At 44.9% G+C, this 24,922-nt stretch overlaps 1 protein-coding gene across 17 annotated transcripts in view; it reads left to right on the plus strand.

Moving 5' to 3' along the window:
- Positions 1-24,397, plus strand: part of FGFR2 (fibroblast growth factor receptor 2) — a 107,452-nt gene extending 83,055 nt beyond the window's left edge. For 14 of the 17 annotated variants that reach the window (XM_027529497.1, XM_027529500.1, XM_027529499.1 and 11 more), the window contains 9 exons: positions 694-845; positions 3,682-3,803; positions 5,860-5,970; positions 7,310-7,500; positions 15,777-15,899; positions 16,459-16,529; positions 17,810-17,947; positions 19,608-19,713; positions 22,695-24,397. In XM_027529497.1, the coding sequence (XP_027385298.1) occupies positions 694-845; positions 3,682-3,803; positions 5,860-5,970; positions 7,310-7,500; positions 15,777-15,899; positions 16,459-16,529; positions 17,810-17,947; positions 19,608-19,713; positions 22,695-22,859 (1,179 nt within the window). In that variant the 3' untranslated portion in view covers positions 22,860-24,397. Of the gene's footprint in view, positions 1-693; positions 846-3,681; positions 3,804-5,859; positions 5,971-7,309; positions 7,501-15,776; positions 15,900-16,458; positions 16,530-17,809; positions 17,948-19,607; positions 19,714-22,602 lie in introns of all 17 variants that reach the window. The other 3 variants (XM_027529502.1, XM_027529503.1, XM_027529514.1) reach the window with 1 other exon arrangement.
- The last annotated feature ends 525 nt before the right edge of the window (positions 24,398-24,922 follow it).

A 24,922-nucleotide genomic window follows, 5' to 3' on the forward strand; every position in this document is an offset into this window, starting at 1 on the left:
GACTCTTTGTTCACTAGTTTCTGAAACCAAAGTTGACCTGGTCATCAGCTAGTTCCCAGAAGGAATGGGGGAGAAGTAGACAGTGGTCCGCAGTGCCTGGGTCTCTGGTTACCCTTGAATAAAGGCACTTGTTGCTGCCAGAATGCTTTTCCCATTCAAATTCTAGAGCTAGATCCTTGACATATTCGCCTTTACATTTCAAAAGATAGAGCTGATTGAGGAGCCGATTTTCCAGAAGCTTTTGTGGAATGTCATAAGCGTAGCATTGATTCACCATCTGAGCTGGTATGCCAGGAGGAGATTGCTAATCTGGGGCTCTGATACAAGCCCAGGCAAAAAGGCAAGAATGAAGCCTGTGGGGGTCTAGCTCTGTGTTCTCAGATGATATGTTGACTGTTTAGGGCGGAAACAAGACTTTTTTTTTTTTTTTTTTAATCAAGCAATGTCTAAAAAATGTTTGGACGTCTGGTTTTAGGAACATACAAGCTGGATGAAATCTAGCACATACTGCCTGGATAGGAGGACCGAGGAGTTGGAATCCAGCTCCTAAATGTTTGGTCCTAAATTCATGACTTTGGCCAACCCACCCTCCCCTTGCTTTCTAAGAGCTGACCAATGGCTGGGCTCTGGCCGGCTCCCAGTCTTCTCAGGTGGAGCCAGGATTACATCTGTGTCTTTGCATTTTGTATCCAGGTTTCTGCTGAGTCCAGCTCCTCCATGAACTCCAATACCCCGTTGGTGAGGATTACAACTCGCCTCTCTTCAACTGCAGACACCCCCATGCTGGCGGGGGTCTCCGAGTACGAGCTGCCAGAAGATCCCAAATGGGAGTTTCCAAGAGATAAGTGAGTACTTGAGTGGGGACACTTCTCCCAATGAAGACTTAAGTATAAATGGGGACATTGGGTTGACGTTTTCTGTTTATGATGCTTAATTGCCAAAGTCTTGTTGTGATGACATCAACAGGAATGGGTAAGATTATATTTTTAAATAACCAACTCCAGGAAAAATAAAGAACTGATTCTGTCATGAGCTCTTTTTTAATAGTTCTTTTAAAGCAGAGCTACTAAGCCATGGCTAGTCAGCAAACAAAATGGTACCTTGTTAGCATTTTTTTCTTTTCTTTTTTTTTACTTTCTAGATAATTTAGATCCAGTCAAATGGAATATGAGTGGGATTATCCCATTTATAAAACAGAATTGACATTCTAACTTCTGGTTCATGACAGTCCTATGGTTCATTTCTTTAGAGGGATTAGATATAGAATATAAATTGCCTTAAGAATCTTCACCCAACAGTGCTGTTTTTACTAGTTATTAATATAATATTGGGCTGTAAATCTTCAAATATGGTACCTGCCATTGAATTTCTTATGGTCCATAATATTTTCCTTATTGGGTGATATAGAGATGTTCCAATAAGATCAGTCCAAGTGTGGCCACCTGGGCTCTGGTGAAGGCATTGTTGAGAGCTGTGTATTTCTTGGTCTGGCATCAAGTTCATGGACTTTGGATTCTCTTGGGCTGGATTTGAATCTTGGCTCTGCCAGCAGTGGCTGGGCAACCCTGTATGAGTTACCTGATTCTTTTTGAACTTCATTTCTATAAAATGAAGATCACGGTACAGACCTCCCCAGACTGAGCACAATTCTTGGCTCCTGTGAATTTCCCTTCATAACCGGTGAGATCTGAACTTCAAATCTCAGCAAGATGGACATCCAGCCAGTGGACAGATCTTGGGCTACCAGCCCTCGATCTTCCAGCCAGGGGCCAGCCCCCAAGTCTACCTTCTGAAGTGAATATGATGGTCATTGAAGGGCTGTCAGCTCATTTCCAGGGTCTCTCTTGTAGTGGTTAGAGTCTAAACAGCTTGAGAGTAATGGAAGGTAGAAATTGCTGACTCTACCTCTGCATCAAATCAACTGGAATAAGCTTTTGACTTGTTTATGTACAGCTACCCTATTGGTCTTGACATTTGCTCTGTCTTCTTGAGATTATGTTGGAGAAGTGTCTAATGACTAGAGAAGGAACTCATGCACAGATTTGGAAATACAAAGATAAGCTTTTCCAGAGATTGGATGGGATGAGGAGCCTTTCTTTGGAAGGAGAGGTAGCTTACATGGCACTTGTAACTTTGACTCACACAACTCCAATCAGTTTTGTTTCCTAACAGCTCATTTAGAGATATTAATATACACCATAAATTAGAGCCAAATTACTGTACTGGTATCATTTTGTTAGAGTGTTAACGGAAGTGATTTCCAGTTTGTTTGTGTGCTGTTTGTTCATTCATTCAGGACTTGTTTACTTCATTCTTACCAGTGAGGCACCAGAAAAAAACCAAGAATGATTTCTTCACCTGTGGAGTGTGAGAAGGGGGTGTTTCTCACGAGCCTGGGCTTGACTAAACAAGTTGGTGGGTTCTTGTGCACGTTCCTATGGATATAGGACTGAGTCGGGGAGCTGTGATCATATTTTAAGAAATTGTAGCTCCCAGGTTCAAGCCATAGCTTTTGCCACTTGTGACACCACCGGCAACAGTGGGAGTCTGTCTGTCAGCTCCCACCCAGAGTACCCTAAGTGCGGAAAATCTGAGTGCTAAGCGTTTCAGAATAGTGTTTAGCACAACCATAGGTGGAGCAGATTTCCAATGAATGAAGGCTATTTAGAAGCAGTTTATTAGATTGGAGGCAGACGTTGTACAAAGAAAGGATTGTTATGTTTGTAGTAGCAGGGCAATAGGACATAAATTAGCCATTTTTCCAATGCAAATGTTTATTTTCTGCCAAGATATTAAATTTAATTTTAGCTCAGGGTAGGAAGGGAATGACCTCAGCATAGCACACGCTGCCCTTGGTCTTTGCTTTAACTTTTTCAAACCATTGCGTACTTAGCAAAAGTACTGCTTACTAGTGGCAGCTCAGTACTTTGCTGTGTTATACTTAAATGAAAACCCACATTTGTAAGTATTCCAAAGTCGCTTCCATTCTGTTGGTTTTTCCGATGTCCAAGGAGTCTATATGGCTATTAGCATGATGCATGTAGCACTTCTGACCTTAGAAACTTAGTTTGTTGTGTTCACTTTGGATTTTCTTCATTATTAATTTTGGGTAGTCATAAGGATTTCTGAACTAATATGTCAGAAAAATCCCCCCTCTCTAGAGTTCTCTTTTTCCTTTAATGAAAAAACAGAGATTCCTTGAAATGTGTTTAAGATTCATATCTTGTAACTTGGCCCAGAATGTGACCATAAAATCCATTGGTATTTAAATAATAGTGATTTTTAAAGACATCACTTCACAGAGACAAAAAAAAAAAAAATAACAGGTTTAACGGTTTTCTTTGAGACATTCTAAATTACAAATATTCGATGGGCTCAAGATCAAAGCTTCTCCTCATTAGCACTTAGGAAAGCTGACCACCTGACTCGCAAGGATACCTTCCTTAAAGAAAATAAATCAAGAATACAAATGTGACATTCAATAGTTGTTCCAGCAGTCACTGACATTCCCTAAAGCGTCACTAAGAAAATACTCAGACGCGTGTGTTCCCCAAGTCTCATTAGTTCCATATGATAAATGCTCCATGCTTTTGTAAGCTGCTGAAAGATTTTTATATTGAGTTCTGGAATTTCCCTCGCTGTACCAGATGCCGTGTACTAATCCTCCCTTTACACATTCAGGCTGACGCTGGGCAAACCCCTGGGAGAAGGTTGCTTTGGGCAAGTGGTCATGGCTGAAGCAGTGGGAATTGACAAGGAGAAGCCCAAGGAAGCAGTCACTGTGGCCGTGAAGATGTTGAAAGGTGAGGGGGTGGTGTGGGGAGGGAGGAGAAAGGGGTTGCCTTATCAAGAATGTTCCTTTTGTGTGAACTCTATCATGGTGCGGGGTCAAAGAGCACATAGTTGACCTAGGGGTTGAGAAGTTTTCGGTATAAATCAGCATCTCGGACAGACTATTTATCTTGAGCAGTGTGCACTTATAAAAAAGAAAAGCCAGTTCTGTTAGAAAGTGGTAGCTCATTACCTTTATATTTGGAAATGCTTAGAAAATATTGACTCATATAGAATTGATTAATTTAGATGAGTATTGGCACGTTGGATGCAGAACACAAACCTTAGCTTACAAATAAAGGGAAGTTGGCCTTTTTAGGGGGAGCCAAGAAGGCTCAGAGAGAGGAGGCCAGTCCTTCTCCTTTGCAAGAGGCACTGAGCAGGAATGGCCCTGGTCTGGGAGAGTTGCTTAGGAAGCTAAGAGGGAGCGCATGGCATTGATGCGGGTGTAGAATTGCTCACATGTTCAGGGACGAGTGAGCAGTGACCCAGAGATGTGAACGTCGAGAGGCGTTCGTGGGAGCCTGAATATTTATGTGTTAACCTTCCAACCCTGCTCATGCCTACAGCCAAAGAGCCTAAAGACCTTTTAACCATTAACTTCATCTTCCCACAGTATTCTTTTATGAGAAGAGTTATAGGAAACGGTTACATTATAAATCCCATTGTGGGCATCTCAGAAAAGACACCCCAAGCAGAGTTTTTCCCACATGTCCTGGCAGACAGGTCTGTTCTCAGAATGTGTGTGCTTGGGCAGTGGTGGGGAGTCTCACGCATTGTGGACACCCAGGGTCAGGCTTTTTCTTTCTTTCATGGGATTTTGAGTCATCACGTCTCTTCCTGAGAGGAGGGAGCAGGGTAGAAATCGTTGGAAAGGTGTTGGGTGTTTTGTTGGTTGTTTTTCCTTAGCTCTGGATCTGAATGGCTCCCCAGGAAAATGAGGACATTTTGAGCTGCTCCCCACTTTGGGTGTGATGCCTGGGAAGACCACAGACATCAGCCGTGGTCATTTTAATAGCCAGTGGGCATCTCAGAGCTTAGAGAGGACGCCGTGTGTCACTGCAGTGGAGCCTCGCCCTCTGAGGGGCAGGTGTGCGCTCCTCCATGGGTGTCCGTGTGGATTTTACACTCCAGGCACTTCTGTTGCTCTTCCTTTTGTGAAGCCAAAGAGCTTTATGCAGCATGGCTTCTATCCATGGCCTATCCTCCTTTTGGGGTGAGCTCAGATTTTCCCATATTGAATTAGTTCAATTCAGGTACCTGAGGAAGAATCTTGCCACTTTTTGGAAGCTTAACTGCAAGCCAGGATATGCAGGACCTAAGCTGTTCTTGTTTGAAATTATGGAGCAGAGAGGTTTTAAAAACTTTAATTATCTTAGTATGGGAATCCCAGCCCCTTGGGAAGCCCATAGAAGGCGAGAACCTTCAGCCCCTCAAGATGCAGGAGCGGGCACACACACACACACACACACACACACGCACACGCACACGCACGCACGCACACTTTTGTCCTTGGTATGGGAACTTTTGTCCTTGTCTGAATCCATCTGTGAGTGCCCTGTGGGCTTTGAGGGCTCAGCTTAGCAGCCTGTGATCCAGAGACAGTCTGAAGTATGTGAAATGCCCCCATCTTCCTCCCCTTCCTCCTCTTCCACGGAAGTCCTCACAGTTGCTTTTAGGTCCCATGAAATTTGATGTGGTTTTCTGAGATACCTGCGATCTGCCAGAGGGTGGAATTATTTCCTGGTAGAGAAGAATGCCCCCATGTCTGTGAGGTTTGCTGGGAAAGAATTGGCCTTAGCGCCCAAGGCATATATAGTTGTCTTGACTTTTGACACTATTGACCCCAAATTAGCTATTTGACATAGAGGAGGGCAGTTCTCTGGGCATTTCCTTCTTCACCAGTAAGATGAGAGAGGTGATTTGGAAAGTCTTTTCTGGTTCAGAAATTCAATTTCATTCTGTTTCAACCAAATGTTCATCAACCAGCAGTAGCAAAACTGATCTGCAACTTACCTAATGTTCTAGATGATGCCACTGAGAAAGACCTTTCTGATCTGGTGTCCGAGATGGAGATGATGAAGATGATTGGGAAACACAAAAATATCATAAATCTCCTTGGAGCCTGTACTCAGGATGGTGAGTAGGAGGAAAAAAATGCATTCATTCACATAACCCAGGGTTCAGCATCAGCGTCATTTTAGAAGTGTATGGTTGTTTAGATCTTGCTCCTAGAGCCTCCTAAGCACATGTTTAAAGTTTTTTATAAAACCCACCTCAGGAAGGCGCTCCTGATGACCATGCCTGGGGTCTAGGGGGAAAGGTGGATGTTAGGCAACCCTGGATGGGAAGGCCTGTAGCGTCCTGTTGTTTTTTGGACATAACCTAGAGGGTGTTTGGAAAAGGCCATCTCATTATGTTTAGAGAGAGAGTTCCCAATGTAAGATCCTGCATTTTGGTTGACAAGTTCTTCCCTTGAAATGGGATTGAGGAACCATGTCTTGCTATGGGTGAGTCCCCAGGAGTGGCCTTAAAGAGGGGACAGGAAGGACATGTTATCTTCCTCCGGGGAGTGAGAACCCTGGCTTCTCTCATAAATGATCTGTGTCACTTTGGGAACCAGTTTGATGATAATTAATAAACTTGGAATGCCTGTTTTTTGCCTCGGCAATTTCCCTTTGAGGTCTCTACCGGGAGTCAGGAGACTGTAAAGGGTTATTGTAAGTATTTTTGGCTTTGTGGCAGCCACCCACCTCTACTGCTGGAGTGAGAAAGCTGCCACAAACAATACAGAAATGAATTGGCCTCGCTGGGTGCCAGTAACATTTACACACGGAAACAGGCTGGTCTGTGCCATAGGGACATTATCGCACGCGTGTGTAAGGAGCCATGCGCTGGCTTGCAGAGTTCGTCGCACAACGTGGGCAATGGCCCACGCCTGAACACACCCATCGGGGGAGTGGATGAATACAGCACGGTATATTTATATGGTAGAATCTATGTAAGCGTTAAACGGAATGATCTGGATCTATTTTTTATCAGCCTGACTGGCTTCCAGAAAGATCATGTGTGGGGGGAAACTGTTGCAAAGCTGTGTCTTTATTACTTATTGATGTTGCTAAAAATAATACATCGTTTATTGATACACATGTGTTTGTAAAATTGTTAAAATTAAATGAGAGCAGCAAATTTATGGTAGCCCTTGCTTTCTAAGAGGGGACATGACAAGAAAGGGGCACTCATGAAGCATTTCTGTTTTATTAAAGACTGTTGAGTCTACCTCGACCGGGTGTTCGTTGTCATTTGGGGGGAGATTAGAAGGCAGGTGTTCTGTTTTTGTGTGTGCCGTTCTGTATGTTTAAATTAAAAAAAAAAATAATAAAGCACTGAGTTGTAATAGCTACGAACTCCTTGGCAGAGCTGCCCCAGGGCAGCTCCAGGGTTCGCTGCCTCTCCAGCTCGTGTTTTCCATCCACAGGGCCGCTCTATGTCATCGTTGAATACGCCTCTAAAGGCAACCTTCGGGAATACCTGCGCGCCCGGAGGCCACCCGGGATGGAGTATTCCTACGACATCAACCGCGTTCCCGAGGAGCAGATGGCCTTCAAGGACCTGGTGTCGTGTACCTACCAGCTGGCCCGGGGCATGGAGTACTTGGCTTCCCAGAAAGTGAGTCCTTCCCCTTCTCCTTGGTTGGATGGATTCCAGTGAAAAATATGTGAAGAAAACAGACCATTTGGATGTGCTCGTTTGCTGAATCAAGCCCTGGCCTGTCTTGTACAACCTGGAAAATATGTCTTGCATTATTCATACTGGGGTTTGATGAACTCTTTAACAGCCAGAGTTGCGTCATAGACCTGTAGCAGCGCCGCAGAGTTGAGCAGAGAAGATGTCTCTTCTCAGAGATGGGCTGGCCGGCACCCTTTGGGGAACCAGCTTTCCAGGTGGACGGCAGCGGGGTTAGGGGGCGCTGCCTTTGGTGCCGATGATCTTTTGGCTTTGTTTTGTGGTTCTTGAGTCTCTGGATGTGGACTTTGGGTGTCGTCTCTGTGGTTTGGAGTTTGAAATCAAGTTAAAGATTCTAGGAATGGAGATCAAATGATGGGATGTTATGGTGACATCGAGAGCCAGGTATTCTCGGGATTTATTTTGTCTCATTTCGTGAGGTGACCCTCTGCGGTTAAAAGTTGGCCAGGTCCCCTGAGGTGAATCACTTGCATTCCGAGCATGCCGCATGCAGTTGGAACTTGAAACATCTGAATTATTCTGAAAGCAGTTAGACGGGTGCCCAGATGTCCCCTGGGGCATTTTGGATTGGCCCCAGATGTCCTTCCCTGGCCCACACTTCGGGGACGGTCCATAGCTTCTTCCTTGGGCAGAGGTGGGTCAGTTCTTATCTGCTCTGGCATGTCATGAAACATCAGTAATTCCTCGTGTCCCCAAAGAAGTAAGAGCCTCTGGTGGGCATGGACCCTCTGTCCCCCCGCTGGATCTTGGCCATGGCGGTCATTGACGGGGCAAGGTGGCCACTGTCGCATCACACCACGTAGCGATTCAGGAAGGGCCCCGCTGTAGCTCGGCCCCTGCTGTCTGTAGCCAGGTGGGAACACAGCCAGAGTTACCACGTGCTCTGGTTTTTTCTCCTTAGCAAAAGAGTCCAGAGTTGAAGATTTTTCAAAAAAAATATTTTTTCCTATAAAATCTCCCAATGTATAGATTTTAAGAAACCAAGACAGAGTGAAGTTGTGTGCATGTGTACGTGTGTGTGTGTTTGCAGCAGACTTTGCCAGCTAACGTGTCAGACAATCAGATCCAGAATGTGGGACATTTGACAAGACATTGCTTCAAAATGTCAGAGTCACAAAAGATTGAAAAAAAAATCCTGCAGAGAGGGTTCCAGATGAAAAGAGGCTTAAGAGTCATGACAACTAAATTTGTGATCCTGGACTAGGTTCCTGTTCTGGGTGGGAGGTAGGGGGACAACTTTTGTAAAAACCATTTATGAGCATTTAAAATATGTGTATGGACTATATATTAGATAATGTGACTGTTTCAGTGTTAAATTTGGGGGCAGTGATAAAGGTCTTGTGTTAAGGTAGGAGATACCTGCTAATGAAGTCTGCAACTCATTTTTAAATGGTTCAGCCACAAAAAGTGTGTGTGTGTGTGAGAGAGAGATACAGAGAGAGAGAGAGAGAGAGAGAGAGAGAGAGAGAGAGTGGGGGGAGTCTGGGTATAGAGAGAAAGAGAGAGCAAGGAAGCCTAAGAATTGAATCTGGCAAACATGGATATCCATTGTTCTATTTTACCTTTCTGTAACTTGGAAGAATTGCTAAGTAAAACCCTGGGAAGCCATCCTGCCTGCAGGCTCCCCCACATCTGACCCTCCAGTCCTTCTTGCTCTGTCCTCCTGCTCTGGTGTGGAGGGGGGATGATTTTGGGGGCTCAGCAAGGAGCTACTCCTGATAAAAGTGGTAGAAGGCTGGCCTGGTGCTTTTATTAATCCTTCAGCAAATATGCCTGAGTGTTCCTGATTCGGATGCCTGGTGCGCTGGGTCAGGCTCCCTGTGGGTGACTGGAATGGATGCCATCCTCAGCCTCTTGGAGCGGGCACTGTGGGGGACAGCAAGTGAAATCAACAATCAGTTCAGTTCAGTTGCTCAGTCGTGTCCGACTCTTTGCAACCCCATCAACTGAAGCACGCCAGGCCTCCCTGTCCATCACCAACTCCCCGAGTTCACCCAAACCCATGTCCATCGAGTCAGTGATGCCATCCAGCCATCTCATCCTCTGTCATCCCCTTCTCCTCCTGCCCCCAAACCCTCCCAGCATCAGGGACTTTTCCAGTGAGTCAACTTTTCACATGAGGTGGCCAAAGTATTGGAGTTTCAGCTTTAGTATCAGTCCTTCCAATGAATACCCAGGACTGATCTCCTTTAGAATGGACTGGTTGGATCTCCCTGCAGTCCAAGGGACTCTCAAGAGTCTTCTCCAACAGCACAGTTCAAAAGCATCAGTTCTTTGGCGCTCAGCTTTCTTCACAGTCCAACTCTCACATCCACACATGACCACTGGAAAAACCATAGCCTTGACTAGATGAACCTTCTTTGGTAAAGTAATATCTCTTTTTGAATATACTATCTAGGTTGGTCATAACTTTCCTTCAAAGGAGTAAGCATCTTCTAATTTCATGGCTGCAGTCACCATCTGCAGTGATTTTGGAGCCCCCCAAAATAAAGTCTGACACTGTTTCCATTGTTTCCCCATCTATTTCCCATGAAATGATGGGAGCAGATGCCGTGATCTTAGTTTTCTGAATGTTGAGCTTTAAGCCAACTTTTGCACTCTCCTCTTTCACTTTCATCAAGAGGCTTTTTAGTTCCTCTTCACTTTCTGCCATAAGGGTGATGTCATCTGCATATCTGAGGTTATTGATATTTCTCCCGGCAATCTTGATTCCAGCTTGTGCTTCTTCCAGCCCAGCATTTCTCATGATGTACTCTGTGTATAAATTAAATAAGCAGGGTGACAGTATACAGCCTTGACATACTCCTTTTCCTATTTGGAACCAGTCTGTTGTTCCATGTCCAGTTCTAACTGTTGCTTCCTGACCTGCATATAGGTTTCTCAAGAGGCAGGTCAGGTGGTCTGGTATTCCCATCTCTTTCAGAATTTTCCACAGTTTATTGTGATCCACACAGTCAAAGGCTTTGGCATAGTCCATAAAACAGAAATAGATGTTTTTCTGGAACTTTCTTGCTTTTTCCATGATCCAGTGGATGTTGGCAATTTGATCTCTGGTTACTCTGCCTTTTCTAAAACCAAGACTAGCAAGGAGAGATAAGAAAGCCTTCCTCGGCAATCAATGCAAAGAAATAGAGGAAAGAAACAGAATGGGAAAGACTAGAGATCTCTTCAAGAAAATTAGGAATACCAAGGGAACATTTCATGCAAAGATGGGCTCGATAAAGGACAGAAATGGTATGGACCTAACAGAAGCAGAAGATATTAAGAAGAGGTGGCAAGAATACACAGAAGAACTGTACAAAAAAGATCTTCATGACCAAGATAATCACCATGGTGTGACCACTCACCCAGAGCCAGACATCCTGGAATGTGAAGGCAAGTGGGCCTTAGAAAGCATCACTACGAACAAAGCTAGTGGAGGTGATCGAATTCCAGTGGAGCTATTTCAAATCCTGAAAGATGATGCTGTGAAAGTGCTGTACTCAATATGCCAGCAAATTTGGAAAACTCAGCAGTGGCCACAGGACTGGAAAAGGTCAGTTTTCTTTCCAATCCCAAAGAAAGGCAGTGCCAAAGAATGCTCAAACTACCGCACAATTGCACTCATCTCACATGCTAGTAAGGTAATGCTCAAAATTCTCCAAGCCAGGCTTCAGCAATATGTGAACCATGAACTTCCAGATGTTCAAGCTGGTTTTAGAAATCAACAATAAACGTGGGCACAAAAGTAAGCATGTTGAAAGGCTGAGAATCGTGCTGTGGAGGAAGCCCCTGGCATGGGGGCAGGAATCGGGGGTTGGAGGATTTGGGGACCAAACGTGATGGCTGAGCCCTCCTGCAGAGGGACAGGCTGTGTGGAGGCAGGCCCTGCTCATTCCGAAGCTGACAGCCCCAGGCAAGACTCAGCTCTTGGCGCTGGGGAAGCCTCCAAGGGGCTGCTGCTACTGTTGCTGCTAAGTCGCTTCAGTCGTGTCTGACTCTGTGTGACCCCATAGATGGCAGCCCACCCGGCTCCTCTGTCCCTGGGATTCTCCAAGCAAGAATACTGGAGTAGGTTGCCATCCTTCCCCCCTCCAAGGGGCAGTGATTTGGATCAGGTTCACAGTATAAAGCCGGCTACTTGTGACCATGGTTTTGGCTAAGGTTTATTGGCTCTGACAGATACCAGAGAAGTAGATTGCTTTGGGATATATTTTGCCATCAGGACAGTTAAAGGATGGGGTAGATACGGGAGGGAGAGGAAGAGGGACCAAGGATGACTGCTGGATTTCCACCTTGAGAAACTGGACGGCGGTATGATGGTGGTACAGCTTATCAGGATGAGGAAGATGGGAGGGGCAGGGGCGGTGGCAGGAATTGATTCCGGTGGGAAACCCCAGGTGCATTTCCAGTATGTCCGAGGGTCATTCAAAGGCAGATGTCCGCCAGGAAGCTGAAGGCTGCAGCTCAGCTCTGGGGGGCTAGGTGAGGCACTGGAGCCAGTGAAAAAGGTATAGGTTCAGGGCACAGGAACGGATGAGTTCACCTTGGGCAGGGAGGTTGGGGAGAGGCAGAAACAGAAGCTTGGAGTCAAACCCTGAGAAACCTCTCAAGTCCACAGATTGACTTAAAGCACAGGAAAAGACGGAGGAGACACCCTCAGAGGAGGAGGAGGAAACCCAGAATGTGGTTTAGAGGTCCAGAGAGGAGTCTCGGGAAGGCAGAAGGAGGAGACAGAAGATGGTTGAGTCCTGCCCCACCACCCGCATCGCACCCTGGCCTAGAGGATCAGAGCCTTCCTGCTTTGCTGTGTGGTGTGGTGGAAAGAGAACAGAGGATCAGATGAACTCAGCAAAATGGGGAAAAGAATACATTTTAGAATGACAAACTGAAAGTACTCTTATTAGGAGTACTGTAATCATAATTACACTACTAATCACTACCACTTTTTGAGAGCTTAATGTCCAGCAGGCCTGGGGCAAACATTTTACATACAGTATTGTCCGCAACCCCAGAATAACTCAGAAACAGGTGTGTTTATAATCCCTGTCCTCTGGGTAAATATGCTGGGGGCTGTTAGGAAACTCCAGGAAACCTTTGAGCCCAGGTGTGTGTATGTCACTGTGCTCATTTCTGAGATGAGGACTCGTCAGTTCAGAGAATAAAGAGGCTGGTCCCAGACCTGGCGTTTTGCTTTTCTACTCAGCTATCTTGCTCTCAGATATTCCTGCCTCTCTGGACCAAGAAGAGGACCGCTGGAGAGGCATTGGGAGTTGAAATAAGAAAGAACTCAGGAGGAGTGTAAAGGATTCTGTGTGTATCACAGGTGTATATAAAGAAGACCAAGAAGATGAGGAGAAATGCCGTGTGCTGGGGCTTCATTTGCCAACCCAGGGTGGAATTGAGGGGACAGAGTCTGTTTCCTAAGGCTTTGCAGTCGTGTTTCCAAAGCTCTTTGCCAAAGGCCACCTGTAATTAAAGACCTAGAACAGGTTTAAGCAGGTTCTAGATGAGGATCTTAAGGATGGTGCCCTGAGTGGAACCTGCTTCTAAAACTGGAGGGCTTATTTCGGGTAGTGGAAAATGGAAAAGCAGGGGACAGGTCAGATCCTAGCTGTGCCACACGGATTCTGTCCCAGTGGAGGGCAATGTGTTTGTTAGAGACCTGAGGAACTGTTGGCTGTGACATCTGGCTCATTGCTGATGGAGTGTAATTAGAAATTCAGCTGAGTGGACATTGATGGGGTCAGGCTCTGTGCTGGGCGTGTAGAGATGAACCTGCAGTCCTGCGCTTAAGCTGGAGACACTGGAGATGGACAAGTTAAGAGACACTGTGATGTGTACAGTAACACAGTGGGTGACGTGGTATTTGAGCCTTATCCTAGTTATGCAAGCCTTTCTATTTTTAGTGTAAAGTACACTAATTTTTCTTTTTTATAAAATCTTAAGGACAGTTAAACCTCCAAGGTGTTTAACTTTTAACAGCTGTTTTTATTTTTGCTGGTTTTTTTTTTTTTTTTTTAAGCTTAGCTTCCTCATCTTTATAATGGCTATGATAACACCCATCTCATAAGTTGCCTTGGAAATTTAATGTGATCAGCTGTGCAGAGGCACCCAGCACACTGTCAGGGTCATAGAGGTACTCGTCTTCCTTCCCTTAGGGACCCATTGACCTTCGTTTATTTAAAGAAAAAAAAGGAATACCAGATATTCCAAAGAGCTCTAGTTATATAAAACGGCCAGCTCTTTGCACTGGAGAACAACTCAGATTTCTGCAGATGATGGAAGTTTGGCTTGACATTGATTATTTTCTTTTTCTTGGGTACTGGTTCCAAGTCTCTTCTTGTTCAGCCCAGAGGGTGGGCTTTGGTGTTTCCCAGCCCCCTGGGACGCAGGAGGCTGGTGATGGATTCTGGCTTTCACAGTGAAAATGGAGGTCGCCATCACGGTGACTCGGAGTTGAGCCCTTATGTGTGGTCGGAGCCCCGTGCACAGGGAGCCAGATTCTTCTGACCGCATGGCTTGCCAAACGCACAGAGTCTTGTCGGCGGGGAGCACACCACCGGGAGAGTTTGGCCCAGGACTTGGAAGTTCCATTTGAAGAGGCCTCCAAAACCAGGAACCCGGCTCCTGCCCCGACCGGATCCCCGGGCGGCTTCTGGGAGCTCTCACATTTCCTGCTTCCATTCTGGCTGGGCACAGGCAGCGTGTGGGCTTCTCTTGCTTTCTCTTCAATGACCTTAGCCCATCCAGGGGGCCACAGACGGGGATTAAAACAAGGACTAGTTGGAGGGTGGGTGGAAAGAAATTATTCCTAATTCATTCTTCAGGGAGAGTTTGGCTTGCTCCTTTTTTAAAATGGCCTGTTTCTTGTAGTATCTATCTAAAATCAGCCCCATCTCACCCATATCAGAGGGGTTGCTAGGAGTCTCTCCTTCATATAATAGTTTGCCTTTGCCCAGAACCTGTGTAAAAGGCTTTGTTAGGGATGTTTGTTTACTTCTGTCTACCTTACATTTCCAAAACCAGGAGGTGATGATTTGGGACCCCAATTACTATGTATCCTGATGAAATTTTGGTATATTAAAGTACAACTAGAATGCTTTCAACAGCTTACAAAAGCATATCATTTGAGAAAGGAAATATAGAAGTTACAAGAACTAGAGCTTTCTGAGACTGAAGAGATCGCATCAGTACCATGAATCGACTGCCCTGCAGTAAGCATTTCAGTGCCTGGCCCCTGTGTATGTGGCAGATATAGGTTGGGCCCTGTGTGGGGGCCAGGTGTTGGGTGAGAACTGGACAGAGAATTTGGATAGACAGGCAGTGATTTTGATATAAGCCCGGAACAGATGTGACCAGCTCCTTCAGAAACGAAATTTGAGGGAAATAGAAAAAAAGATGCAACAGGGCTAAGTCTGGAAGCACAGAGATTGCCGTGCAGACATTGTGGCCTCCTGTGGGGCACGGGGGTGGGCAGTGATGAGACCCCGGACTAAGCTGGTGGCAGTGGGAAGGGAGCTGGGTGGACAGATCGGAGAGGCATTTGGGAGTTGAAATCAAAAAGAACTTGGGAGGAGTGTGTAAAAAAGTCTGGTGTGTATATCACAGGTGTGTATGAAAAAGACCAAGAAGAAAAGAGTAGAGACCTTGAACTTAAGGTGCCAAAGGGATGTGGCAATGTCCTGTAGCCTGATAAAAGTGAGAATCTGGATCCCAGGAGAGAGGTCAGGATAGAGATAAGAATTTGAAGATCTTTCCTATGTAGCTAAGAATGGGAGCCATGAGGATGTATGGAAATATACAGAATTAATGGGACAGGTCCTCTGTTTTGAGGGAGAGAGGAGTTAAGCCAAGGAATCTGAAGGGGTGGGGAGAGAGGAGGAGAGTGAGCCAAGAGAAGGGATGGGGTGGAACTCAGCAGGGGGACAGCCTCAAAAATGAGCAAGAAAACAGGGTCCTGAACTGCAGAGAGGAAAAAATTCCATTTGAGTCTTCACAATGTGAAGGATGCCAGTCAACTGAAGTTAAAAAGGCATGTGGTTTCTTATCTACCTTTGCTCTTTGAAATAGTTGGGGCCTTAGTCTTTAATTAGAAAAGAAACACCAATTTTTGACTTCAGTTGTATTTTCTGTCTACATTGTAACAAGTACTTGTGTTACCTTTTTATCCTTACAGCATTTTGAAAGAAGTTTTTTTTTTTTTTTTTTAATTTCAGTGCATTCATCGAGATTTAGCTGCCAGAAATGTTTTGGTAACAGAAAACAACGTGATGAAAATAGCTGACTTTGGACTGGCCAGAGATATCAACAATATAGACTATTACAAAAAGACCACAAATGTGAGTCTACGGTGATGATTTGGTGGGAGGGTGTTGGGGGCACGGAGCATTCCAGGTGAAAGATAACGTTCAGAACTAGAACAACCAATGCCTTTTTATTCCTGCTCGTTGGCTTTACTCCTTACAAACTTCTCAATAAGCAAATTCAGGCTTAACTCTTACTAAGAGTTAAGACTCTCTCAGTAAAAGTGAACCAGTCTTATATACTGAATAATCAGCCTCTAGGATCTTCACAAGGCTCCTCGTCCGGAAATTCCCTAGCAAAGATTGGAGCTTGTGAGTTTCTGGGTTAATTTTCACCTAGAAACGGGCCAGGGTGTGTCAACGTGCTGGGGAAGATGTATGATCACGAGGAAACGACCCTTTATCAACATGTCCGTATCTGTGCATCACCCACACTCTGCATAGTCCCTTTGGAGCGTATTTTTTTCACTAATGACTCTCCAGCAAAAACCATTAGAGTGTCAGCTCTTAAAATAAACAGGGCACAGCCCAGTGAGGGCTGCTAAAGTAAAGTGGTTTTAGTATACTGGGTTTGACATTTCTTCCACGCTCGCAGGGCCGACTTCCGGTCAAGTGGATGGCTCCCGAAGCCCTTTTCGACAGAGTGTACACCCATCAGAGCGATGTGTGAGTAACTCCCTTGTCGCTGCCTTCTCCCTGGGGTTGACTTGCAGAAATCTTGTCCGTTCCTCGCCTTCCTTCCTTCTTTGGTGCCTGCTGCATTTCACACACGCAGAGAAGGTGCAGGAGCCAGCCTTAGAAAGGACGGATTTTCTGCTAGGCTGGTAACCAATGCTCTGTTACTAATCTGCCTGGCTTCAAAGCACACGGGAGGTGGAACCGCTAACCTGCTCCTGCCAGAGCGGAAGCTCCCCCCTTGAACTCACTCACGGATGTGCAAGTACAAAGCTGCCATCTAATTTGCCAAGCTGTTGGCATGTTCTTCGCGCTCTTCAACTTTTCCTTCTTGAGAGCGGTTTGTCGTATTTTCCCCATCCTAGGTTTGTCCTAACAGGGAGGCTGGTTGGGATGAGATCCACTCAGGGGATCTCCACAGAGCCTACTCCCTGTTTATCCTTTGAAAAATGTCCAACCTCGTCTTTGCAGCCTTGATAACATTACAGCAATAGAGTGAAAACTCTACAGTATTTCAATTATGATACGCTTAAAAATACCATCAGGGCTAGGCTCCAAGCGGTATTTTAGAATTCTAGCTTTGGAAATCTGGTGGAAAGATGTTACCATTGTGAGAAACTGGGTGAGAGGTACAGAGGATCGCGCTGGTCTATTTTTGTAAGTTCCTGTGAATCTATAATTATTCCAAAAGTTAAAAAGTTAGCTGAGCTACTCTTGTGTGGGCAGGAGGGTTTCTGGCGCAGGCATGGAGCCCGTGCCACGGCCACTGGTTCTCTTCAGCAGTCCTAGAAGGAGAGCCTTGTGGTTTCCAGTTTTGCAGTGAGCTGCTTCTCTTGCTGTATACAAAACTGAAGTCAGTTTCATTTCTGAAACTCACCCTAATAGAATCAGTGAGGGTGTGTTTCCAGCATAGAAGCTCATGTTGATAACGCTGCATAAAGACAAAGAGTTTTATTTGAAAGTGGTAGACGGAGGAAGAAAGAACCAAATTTCCATCCCTTGTTTCCCCTTCCCACCCTCCCCCAAGAGTGATGGTTTACCATCACTTATCTGTTGTCTGCTGATGGAAAATTCCATCAGAATATCTCCTCATTGTCATCTGGGGATGCTTTCTGGAGGCAGGAAGGGGCAGGTTGGATGAACTGCAGGAGGGCCCCGGTCATTTGTCTTTGAATGTAAGAAGCACGGGGGAGTTTGTTTTCTTAACTGGGTGTGTTTAGGTTTCTGTGATTCAGATGGGTTACTAATGCTGTTTTCTCCCCTCTTTGCAGCTGGTCCTTCGGGGTGTTAATGTGGGAGATCTTCACGTTAGGGGGCTCGCCCTACCCAGGGATTCCCGTGGAGGAACTTTTTAAGCTGCTTAAGGAAGGACATAGGATGGACAAGCCAGCAAACTGCACCAACGAACTGTAAGGGCTCTTGTCTCTCCTGATGCCCCAAGGGGACCCACCACGCCACTAACGCTTCTCCTGGCTGGTTCCGTTTCCTTAGGCCCCCAGGTTTCTAAATACGTCCTGAGAAAAAGAATAGCGGAGACTTCTGGGCTCAATCCCAGAACTGAGATAGAGAGTTCCATGGACAGGCCTGACTGTCCAAAAGAAAGAGCATCCTCCTGAGGTGGTGTGGCGTGAGCTTTACCCCACTGAGGTGTTGAGTGCTTGGCCGAGGGCTCCCAGCCATCCACAGTGAGCCCCCACAGTAATCTTCCTGGGCCACTGTGCTGTCCTCGCTGTGAGAGGAAGATACATCAAGCCTTCCCTCATGCACAAGCCTGAGACCCATGGGGCTGCCTCCATTTCTTATGAGTGGTCTGTGGCCTCTGCACTGTGAGTAGAGAGTGGGTGCTTCTGCAGCCTCTTTGTGACCATTGCTATTATAGATGGATTTTGACCACAGCCCTCAGGGTGAATGAACTAGTGTCTGCTTATCTATATTTTAGCCATATTTCAGTGCAGAGGATTAAAAATTTGTCCAGGTGCTAATATAGTCTGACTGTTAATCCTGATCTGACTATAAAACTGGTTTCGAGCAAAACCTACCCTGTACTTTAAGTGGAATTACTTGTGTTGGTGACAAGCGTCTTGTGCAGTAAAATCAGCGCTTTGAAAAGGTGTTTCTCCTCCCAGCTCCCAGTGTCAACTAAGAAGAGGGATTGTTCCAGAGACTGCAGTCTCTTGGGTATTGTTTCATGGGGATTTTATATCAGTAATCCCATGAGTGCTTTTCGGTGCACAGTGGGCATCAGATGAATGGTCACATTTTATAGTATATTATATAAAGGCATTTATTGTGCTCCTTGTCATTCCTGGGGCTTTTTCTACTATAGAGGGTCTGTCGAAACCCATCGTCAAGATAAGGCCTGGGAGCCTAAGCCTGTCCAGGAGTTAATCAGGAAGTGAAGGCATAGCTCAGTGACGACAGATTAATTCATAAGAACCTTGCCTTAATGTTGTGCTTATCAAACTTCAGTTTTTCAAAACTGAGGAACCTTTGTCCAGAGTGTCAGGCAGATAACAGTAGAGCAGCTTTGGTCCTGGCAGGGGTGTGTGGGGAGGGAAAACTGGATTCCCACCCACCCCTACCTGGCTCTTCCCACAGTGTCCAGAAGTGTGGAAATGTGATGCCCTTTTATAAGTCACTGCCACAGGGATACTGGAAGTCAACCAGGAAAACAGAAGTGTCTTTTTGGGTTTTTGGCCGTACCACATCGCTTGTGAGATCTTAGTTCCCCAGTTAGGGATTGAAGCCCAGTCCTTGGTGGTGAAAGCGCTGAGTCCTAACCACTGGACCACCAGGGAATTCCCAGAAGTGTCTTTTTTGATGGTGTAGATACTGTCCTAAAGCATTTTGCATAAAGTGATGTTTTTGTAAATCAAAGTGCCTTACAGAGAAACTAAGCAGTGTCTCTTTTGGCAGAGTGGATCACCACCTCCTAATTCAGTTGCTAGGGCAGTTCTGATACATTTTCATAACTGAGGACATCTCTCCATACTGACTGTTAAGAGTGGCTTATAGCCACACCCCTAGTCCTCAGGGAAGTAACTCACCAAGGAAATCCATCTCTTCCAGGTATATGATGATGAGAGACTGCTGGCATGCGGTACCCTCACAGAGACCCACCTTCAAGCAGTTGGTAGAAGACTTGGATCGAATTCTCACACTCACAACCAATGAGGTAAGAGCCTCCTTCCAGAAGCCAAGGGTCCTTGCTGGGGAGCCCCCGTATAGCTTTTGAAATGCAGCCTCCCCAGTGGAAGTCTGGGGTACAGTTTATCATTGTTCCAGGGCTCAGATAGACTGAAACCATGTTTCTCCCAAACCCTGACTTTTCTTGGAACTTCATCTTGAGAGTTGCGACTCACAAAACCAGACACAAAGGGCCCCACCTGAGGCTGCCCCTCACTGTGGCATGTGGGTGGTGGGTCCACGGTGTGTGTGTGTAGGAAGATGGGGAAGGGGAAAAAGATGTCCAAAACTGCAGCATTTAGATTTGAGTGGGAGGGAGCTGGGGTTTCTGTGCTGGTTGGATTCCTTGCCCTGCTCATTAGCGTGAGGGCTGCTGGTCATTACTCTGAGGGCCGCTGGTCATTACTCTGAGGGCTGCTGGTCATTACTCTGAGGGCTGCTGGTGGTCCATTACCAATGAACTTGTTGGGATGAAGTGAAGTTGTGCCATTCCAGCTTCTGTATAACGCAGGATGGTCATAGTGTATACATACAGAGTCACTCCTTTAATGAGTGAAAACTTTTGATAAAATATGTATCTTCTATAAAACAGTTATAACCTATAACAACAAAAGAAACCCCCTTCTGTCACTCACTGTCCACACTCAGCCATGTCAGTGGCTACTTCATGCAGAGAGAGTGATCTTTGGTTGTAGAAAGAAAGTGATGTGAGCAGGAAAGGTGATAAACCCATCAAAGCCAGAAAAAAAACCCACAATAGAGAGAAATAGTGAATTAATTAGAGATATTTAATGAGGATATAGAACAGTGTTCCCCCAGACAGGGGGAGAAAACCCCCACAATTGTCTTAATAACAACAGAAAAGATTAAAACTGCCTAAACATTTTAGAAGGAAAAGAATACATTTATTTTAAAATAATGTATTTAATAGTTTCAGATTGATTTTTTAAAAATAATTAAATGTTGTGATTTGAAGCCTTAAGCCAGGAATATTATCTGTGTGTCTGACTGTGGCTGATAAAGGGAGAGATTGCATTTAAATGAATACAGCTGACCTTCAGAAGTTGAAAGGAAAGGAACAGTTCAAGGGGAAAAAAAAAAAAAAAAACAACCAACTTTCTTCTCCTGCCAAAACTGTTGTTTCTAGTATAAGTTCCTTTAACCCTAGACTTGGAATTCACTGATATCTCTAGGTTTTTTTTTTTCCCCTATCAGATCTGAACATTTATGGCTTCAGTTAGAAACTGAAAAAGCACTAAAGTTCCATTTTAATGATCCTGTATCCATGCTCTATGCCATTTATTTATATATTTACATTTAAAGTGAGCCTGTTTTCACCCTGAAACTTACATCTAGCATCCTAAAATTGAAAAAAAAAAAAAGCAGAATGCCATATTGTCCAACGGATATAAAAATCGAAGTTCTTTCCTTCTGAAAATCATTACCACATGCTGGAGAAAAATGGTTCCATTTAGGACAAAATTTCATTTTTTATCATTGTAAGCAAAAAAGTTCTCTTTTGATGTGGTGGGCGTGTTTGTTTCCAGTCGTGTGGTTCATGCTGATGTTGTTGGAGCTGACACATCCCCCATTCTTGGATGGGGACTCTTTTTCTTGCCAAACCTGGTGATGAATTATAGGGGTGGGTTGGGTTTTTTTTCCTTTTTTCCTGTCTGTTAAAATGTATAGTTGCCAACATTCTGTGGGCCCTTCTCTGATAACACCAAGGCTGGTTGTGCTGTGGTCTACACCTTTTTATCCCCTTCTCAGCAAAACCACGCATCATGGTATACTCCTTGGCTTTTGGGGGTGTGAGCAGAAGCACCCCAACATGCTAGCCTGGATGAGGCAGTGAGACCCAGTAGGGCCCCAGTTTAAAAATCTTTTCATAGTTTGCAAACCTTTTATGTCAAGGGCCAGACAGTCAATATTTTTAGCTTCATGGGCCTCTTTGTGGATCTCTGTAGCAACAGGCGCAGACAATGTGTAAATGAATAAATAAATGTGTCTACGTTCAGATAAAACTGGATGAACCCTAAAATTTAAATTTTAGGACATTTTACATAGTTTAATACCATGAGATGTTATTCTTCTTTTGATTTTTTTTTTTTTCCCCCTTTTTCCCAACCATTTCATAAAGTTAAAAGCCATTCTTAGCTCACGGGCTGCACAAGAGGAGGTAGAAGATTTTCACCCTGTTTTAAGTCGAAAGAAATATTATCTGGGGGCCATTGGGTGGGTTTTCCGAGAGCAGCACCAGCTTCAGGGAGCAGAAGAGCCCTTTTTGAATTTCAAACCTGCAAAACTTTGAAATGTAGCCTGCGTTTTCCTGAACTGTTCTTTTGCTGTCCATTATGGATGTAACACACATGAGTCTATCCAAGCCTTTTTTGAACCTGTTTACATTTTCAACTCAGAGAGCTTCTGAGAGTAATGAATTGCATCTGTGAAATTACCCGCTGAATGAAGACATATTCCCTTTAAATTATCCTAGAAGCTACAATAGTAAGATGTAATTCGTGACATAAATATTCAGGGTCTCAGCACTGGAAGGAGGTCCTGGACTTCCACAGCTTCTTATATCTTCCCCATTTTGCTCGGCATGGATTTGAACCATGTGGTCTATCAACGAGTCCTGGGGTCTGTGCCCATCGAGGTGACCATTCAGCTGGGTATTAGGGTTCCCCACTTGGCAATAATTTGTAACTATTGAAGGGTAACCTAGAGGAGATAAAGTCAGGGTCTCAAGGTGGTCTTTGTGGGAGCTAGGCTGGGTGGGTATCTCCCTGCTGGGGGTGCCCCCATCCTGTCCTGACTCCCATATCAACATCCCAAGAGCCTGTGTTTGAAATAAAAGTCTTCTCTTCGCTTCTTTCAGGAATACTTGGACCTCAGTCAGCCTCTCGAACCGTATTCACCTTGTTATCCTGACCCGAGATGAAATAAAACGTCTCTCTTCCCTTCTTTCAGGAATACTTGGACCTCAGTCAGCTTCTTGAACAATATTCACCTAGTTACCCTGACACAAGGAGTTCTTGCTCTTCGGGAGATGATTCTGTTTTCTCTCCGGACCCCATGCCTTACGAACCCTGCCTTCCTCAGTATCCACATAGAAACGGCAGTGTTAAAACATGAATGGGCCTGTCCCCCTGTCCCCAAACAGGGTGGCATCAGGAACTTAGCTGTACTGAGCAGGGGGGGCCTTGCCTCCAGGAGCCTGTTGGCTTGGCTTGTATATATGGATCAGAGGAGTAAATATTTGGAAAAGTGATCGGCACACGTGTAAAGAATTTATCCAGTTGGAGACTTGTAATCTTCACCAGGAGAACAAGAAGGTTGTGGGGGCAATGGATTGCCATGGGCCGCCACGTGCTTGTGACCCACCGTGGGTACTGGCTGTGGACCAGCCGGACTTGAGGCAAACACCCGTTCTGCCTGCCTTGTGAATTTTGTAATAATTGGAGAAAATATATGTCAGCGCACACTTATAGAGCACAATTGCAGTATATAGGTGCTGGATGTATGTAAATATATTCAAATTATGTATAAATATATATTATATATTTACAAGGAATTATTTTTTGTATTGATTTTAAATGGATGTCCCAGCGCACCTAGAAAATTGGTCTCTCTCTCTTTTTTTAAAAAATAGCTATTTGCTAAATGCTGTTTCTTACATAGAATTTCTTAATTTTCACCGAGCAGAGGTGGAAAAGTACTTTTGCTTTCAGGGAAAAATGATATGACATTAATTTATTAATGAATTGGTAATATACAAAACAATCGTTTTTTGTGTTTTTTTTTTGGTAATTTAAGTGGCATTTCTATGCAGGCAGCACACCAGACTAGTTAATCTCTTGCTTGAACTTAACTAGTTACCAGATCCTCTGAAAAGAGAAATATTTACAAAATGTGACTAATTTGGGGGAAGTGAAGTTTTGGTTTATTTGTATTTCAGCTCTGCTGTCAGATGATTGGTCTTTAACCACCTAACTGCCCGTATGAAAGAGCCCATTGATGAGAAGGTGTGTTGTCTTGGTGCAGCTTGGTCATTGGGCCCATAAACCTTTCACTGGGCTTCCCAAGACAAACGGTACCAGCGTTCTCCTAAAAAGATGCCTTAATCTGTTCCTCAAAGGAGGAACTCTCATCGAGATGCTAAAAGAATGTTCTGTCCAGCCGCTGGCCTTCTGCCCCTCTCCCCGCCAAGTTGCACATTGATCAGATCAGCCTGCATTCTCTTTGGCGAATCTTCATCACAGCTTCCAGATTTACTGGCAACAGAGAAGTCTCTTAGAATCTTCACGCCCTGTCGGAGAAAATGGAAACACTGAGTTGTTCTGCTGATAGTTTGGGGGATCCTTCCATCTTTTTAAGGGATCGCTTCTGCCTCCTCTGGCAGGATCTCACCGAAAGATCCCGCCCTATGCCAATGTCATGTTACTGCCATGGTGTTCGTTCTGTATGAACGTGTTGTGTTTTGCTTTCAAAACACCTTCTCACTCTGCTCTGGCTGTGCAACATGAATGCGGATGACACTGATTTTTAACGTGTTATGAAATTGGAGAAAGTATTTAATAAAACCTGTTAATTTTTATACTGACAATAAAAATGTTTCTACAGATATTAATGTTAACAAGACAAAATAAATGTCATGCGGCTTATTTTTTTAACCCTTGTGTCTTACCAAGTGGTTTCCCGTGCTCGGAGGCGCTGACTCAGTGCTGCGTGGTATGATCACCCGGAAGGAAGGCAGAGCTGGGGAGGTCTGTGTTTGCTACAAACAGGTGACTTCTCAGAGGTCTTGGCCAGGACCCACAGTACCTGGGACAGGTGTATCTAGTGGAAAATCAGAAAAGGCTGTTCAAATCCTGGCTTCATTGCTTCCTAGGACCCCAGAGTAGTCTGTGTTCCTTTCTGGGCCCTCGCTGCTCCCAGAGGAGCAAATGAAGGGCATGGGAGAGAGCTTTGTGGAAGCGCAGCTGTTCTAAGGATGGGAGACCATCAGAGGGGAGATATTTAGAAGCTCTGGATACTGGGCGCCTTGAAACCTTTTAAGCTGTCTTCCTCATGATGTATGGAAACAACACTTTGCTTCAAATTTTCAAAAAGACAACTTGAGCAGATTTTTAAAATAATTGTACTGTTCCCATGCCACCAAGAATCTGAAGAGGGAAACGGCATTTTGCCTGTTAACA

This window comes from Bos indicus x Bos taurus, chromosome 26 (genome assembly GCF_003369695.1).
Source record: "Bos indicus x Bos taurus breed Angus x Brahman F1 hybrid chromosome 26, Bos_hybrid_MaternalHap_v2.0, whole genome shotgun sequence".
Classification (NCBI taxonomy): domain Eukaryota; kingdom Metazoa; phylum Chordata; class Mammalia; order Artiodactyla; family Bovidae; genus Bos; species Bos indicus x Bos taurus.